The sequence below is a fragment of the Mycetomoellerius zeteki genome, unplaced genomic scaffold (assembly GCF_001594055.1).
Source record: "Mycetomoellerius zeteki isolate Tzet28-1 unplaced genomic scaffold, Tzet1.0 scaffold407, whole genome shotgun sequence".
Taxonomy (NCBI): domain Eukaryota; kingdom Metazoa; phylum Arthropoda; class Insecta; order Hymenoptera; family Formicidae; genus Mycetomoellerius; species Mycetomoellerius zeteki.
The window spans coordinates 957,841-962,610 of record NW_017257400.1 but is presented as its reverse complement, the minus strand read 5'-3'; the positions used below and the strand labels follow the sequence as shown (position 1 = coordinate 962,610).

General features: G+C 31.6%; 1 protein-coding gene across 2 annotated transcripts in view; it reads left to right on the top strand.

Annotated features, from left to right (window-relative positions):
* LOC108726245 (juvenile hormone epoxide hydrolase 1) overlaps nt 1–4,174 on the top strand; it is a 7,177-nt gene extending 3,003 nt beyond the window's left edge. The window contains exons 3-8 of one of the 2 annotated variants that reach the window (XM_018453695.1): nt 1,278–1,470; nt 1,925–2,160; nt 2,867–2,982; nt 3,084–3,283; nt 3,473–3,707; nt 3,820–4,174. In XM_018453695.1, coding sequence (XP_018309197.1) covers nt 1,278–1,470; nt 1,925–2,160; nt 2,867–2,982; nt 3,084–3,283; nt 3,473–3,707; nt 3,820–4,087 — 1,248 coding nt within the window. In that variant the 3' untranslated portion in view covers nt 4,088–4,174. Of the gene's footprint in view, nt 1–1,277; nt 1,471–1,924; nt 2,161–2,866; nt 2,983–3,083; nt 3,289–3,472; nt 3,708–3,819 lie in introns of both variants that reach the window. The other variant, XM_018453696.1, reaches the window with a different exon arrangement.
* The last annotated feature ends 596 nt before the right edge of the window (nt 4,175–4,770 follow it).

Below are 4,770 nucleotides of genomic sequence, written 5' to 3'. Positions count from 1 at the left end.
GTTTATAAACAATGTTTATACGGATTCTAAAAGCTAAGGTTAAGGAAAAACACAAAGACCATTTTTAGTGAACAAAATTTTATTTTATTAATTACAGTATTGCTGGAACTGTTGTCCTCATTGTCGGATATATAACCGTGCCCGCCTAATTATCGATGCCTGAATCCTTGGCAACGTATTTTGGTTTTTTAATTGTTTTTAAACACCGTATGCGTTATACGTCACTCGACGAACCGTAGCTTAGCCGCAATATCATACGTACGCAGTGGATTTTTAAACTCGATTTTCTCGAAAACTAAACAGAAGATCGAAAAATTATTACTATATTTTCTTAGTTCACTTAATTTACTTATTGTTGTTATTAAAGCTTTATAATACATAGTTACAAATTTGTGTATGCATTTCTTATTTATTTTTGTCTTTCAAGTTTGAAACCAACGCTGCGCCTTTTATCGTAAGCTGAGTGATTTCCTTCTTAGGAGAAACTGAACTCCGCTACGTCCCTCTGGTGACAAAGCCGCGTACTACTCGTACTGAGCGACACTTTAAAAATGTTTGTCTAAACTAGAAAAATGTAATTGTTATATCTATTTGCATGAAGTCTAAGTAACTACTCAATGTAGTTGAGTCACTATTTCACTACCAATTAATATATAAGTGCATACAATTTGTTACCGTGACTATATTTTTATGACATTCAGCACTACTTTAGTTTCTATTACTTTGTAAAACTAGTTACAGGTACTTCAATTGCAAAAGTTGCCAAATTTATAGTTGCTAGAACTATTTAGTTTTCTCTCAGTGTATATATTTTGTTTATTTTTTCATAAAAGGAATCACGTCATGCCCGCTTTTACACATTATTCGACCGGACCCTGTAGTTGTTAATAAAAGTATTTCGGTTTTTAGTCCCTGTCCTATATAAATGCTTATTGAACATCAAAATTTAATTGTGATATTATTTCAGTAGTTTAGCTCTCTGCGTTTTTAAGTTCGATAAAATTTCGGCGCGCAGTTCAAAATGACTACAAATATGGAATACATGCATGTACATATATAGTATATACAAATATAGTATATACAAATTTACATTGAATTATTTAAACATTAAAGATCCAGCTTCGACTTTTAATTCCCATTTCCTAAAGATCACCTTGTTATCTTTCTCAAAATCTCATCGCAATTTCAAAGAAACCGTTAAAATGAATCTTTCGTAGAAGAATCAAAAGAGAAACGCATAACTGTATTTTCGACTAAAATAAAATTTCTTGAATAAGGTAATTGATGACCTAAATGAACGGCTCAAAAACAGAAGAGAATTGGTAGAACCATTGGAGGATGCTGCGTGGACTTACGGCATGAATACGACTTACTTGAAAGATGTTCTTGAATATTGGAGCACGAACTATAACTGGTCTGAACGGCAAGCGTTGCTCAATAAGTATCCTCAATATATGACCAATGTACAAGGTAATAAAATTTTTTTGTTCGACTGCGGTCTTTTGAACGAGTTTCGTGATTGTTTTGCGATAGTTGAAAGACTTGCTCCGAAACAAGTACTTAATGAGCGGCATCGCGCTCATTATGCATTCCTTATTTCCCTTTTGTCTATTATTAGCGGGAAATAATAAATGCCGGTCTAGATAATCTAACTACGGTCGTAAAAGCCCCGTTAGAGTACTTTACCGAAAGGACAAGCGGTTTTATAATTTGTAACGCGTTAAAAATACCTTATTGAACAGACACGGAGAAAATATATTTTTATTATTTTTATGCCAGAATACAAAATAGAAATATATAACACGATTAGTTGATCTTTGACTCTGTAAAAAAAAACAATCGCTATTTAGAATGTATAAATGTATATGTGTTAATGACGTTTCATTCAAAGTATAAAGCTAATTGAATAAATTAATGTCTATAGGTCTGGATATACATTTCTATCACGTGAAACCTGATGTTTCGCGAACCAAATTAAAGATTTTGCCATTATTACTTGTTCACGGTTGGCCAGGATCGGTGGTGGAATTTCAAAAAATTATTCCTCTGTTAACGACACCGCGTCCCGACAAAGACTTTGTGTTTGAAGTGATCGCACCTTCACTTCCGGGATATGGATTCTCACAAGCGGCCGTACGACAAGGATTAGGTCCTCCGCAGGTAAAGTTTATGGAAAAAAATGTCTAATAATCTTATTAAATTGCGTAATATTCACGCTCCCAATCAGCAAGGCAAACTCTTTATTTCAGTCGAGTACGAGACGCGATAGTTTTGAAATAATGAGCGGAGTGATATGAATAAGAGTAATTCGGACTTAGTTTCTGCCAAGATTTTAGGCGAAAGAACTTGTTAGTCTCAGAGATAACTAACGATCTTTCATAGATATTCCATATAATCGGCGCTAAATGAGTCTTGGTATTCTTTATAGTAAACAATTTTTTTATTAAACAGTATTACTAGAAATGTACAATGTATTTAATAAGAATTGTTATACATTATATTCCGGTAATCGAAATTTCAAATCCTGCAGATACATCACGTGTTTTCACGCGTTATCTAAGATACCATCGTTTCCAAGCGTGATGTTTCACAATTTTAAAAATTAATATTAAATATATCATAATATTAAATATCATTAAGAGAATTGAAGAGGTTCTTGATTGTAACAATTCTTCTTATTGAATATACTGTAATTTTATAATACTGTTTAATAAAAAACTGTTTACTAAAGAATACAATCACTTGAGAACGAATGCTAATTGTATTTATGAGAAGGAATATTTATGAGAGATTGTTAGTTGTTTTTTCTGAGATCGACAAGAACTGACAATGCATATAATCACTGTCAATCATTTGTCATTTTCAGATAGCTGTTATATTCAAAAATCTGATGTTGCGTCTCGGTTATGATAAATTTTACATGCAGGGCGGAGACTGGGGCAGCGCTATTATTGCGCATATATCTGCTCTTTTTCCAAATAAGTACGTATTTTTTTACACATTGATGGTGACTTGCTAAATAATTCAATGAGATTTTACGTACATAGGTATGTACAAAGTATGAAAACGACAATCTTTTTCAGTGTTCTTGGCACTCATTCGAACATGTGTATGGGTGTGATGAAGTCCAGTATGCCGTGGAGAATCATCGGTGCGCTTGTTCCATCGCTCGTTGTCGAGAGCGAATATGCCGATAGAATGTATCCTTTAGGATATCACACTGGTCGAATCCTTGAGGAAACTGGATACATGCATATACAAGCTAGTAAACCAGATACTATAGGTATTTGATATTTTATATTAAATTAAATTATTAAAAATTAAATTAAAGATAAAATCTTAGATTATATTATATCAATGTAATATATATGTCATTATCACTTCTGTATTTAAAAACATTTAAATATATATGATTTAAGAGAGTTTGCCAATTTAAAGAATTATAAAAAGTAATTGAAAAATATTTTTAAAGGTACCGCCGTGGCAGCCTCGCCAGTCGCATTAGCAACATATATTTTGGAAAAGTTTAGTACATGGACGAATCCAGAATACAGATTTCGAGCGGATGGTGGTCTCCTCGAAAAATACACTTTAGATGAGCTTTTAGATAATATCATGCTTTATTGGGTTACTAACTCTTTCACTACGAGTGTACGACTTTATGCCGAACAGTTTACGAAAACTTCTATGGCGAGCGGTATCGATGAGTATGTTTTTCTTTTAATTACAATTCTACTTTTCTAAATTAAAGTTTTTTATGTTTAAAAGAAAATAATACCTTTTGCTTTATTTCTATTGACGAGTATGTTCAATTTCTAGTTTGCCTGTTGATGTGCCGGTAGCGTGTGCGGTGTTTCCTCACGAGCTAGCTTATCAACCGAAAAGCCTCCTTCGCGATAAATTTACTAATTTGATACAATTTAATCATTTACCACGAGGGGGCCATTTCGCTGCATTTGAAGAACCGGTTCTTTTAGCGGATGACATCTTCAGTTTTGTGTCCACGGTTGAAGATATCAGGAAAAAAAACAATGCTAAAAATACGCCAAACGCAGAGAAGAAAATAAAAGAGCCTACGAAAATTTGAAAAAAATATTAGCTGTGCTATTTTTTTAACTTATGAGAGGATAATAACATTCAAAGCAAGACACTGGACTTGATTGCTTATAAAAACAATGTTGTTGCATGTTTTCTAATTTTGTATAATATGGATATGTGTTTTGAATAAAATGCTTATTTTTTTAATGATTTATTCTCTTGAATAAAATGCCTATTTTTCTAATTCTTTATTCGATACTATTTTCGTACAGTTGTGTTTAAATTTTTATTTAAAAAATTATCGTTTTAAATATAAGGCGCACCTGTCGGAAATCCATCTAAAAAAAAATAAATTGATTGAAATTTTTTAAATAATCATGAAAGCATGTTAATGAATGTATTGTATAATGTTGACGGTTGTCAAAAAAAATAAGTATTGTATGAGGCTTTGCCTCAAAGATATTCCCTATAAACGCAAAATGTTCCTAGAATGTTACATGAATTATTAAAAAATTAAAATAATGTTATAATATTTCGAAAATATAAATATTTTTTTAATATTACAGGAGTATTCTATAGAGGTTATATGTCCACTTATATAATAAACCTAGGTATTATATTTTAATATTCCTGAAACATTATTAAAATATTAATAAATATTAATTATTTTTAATTTTGTGCAATTTGAATTCACAATCCAGTAACGAAAAGTTCTTATCAGTCTATGCTGCA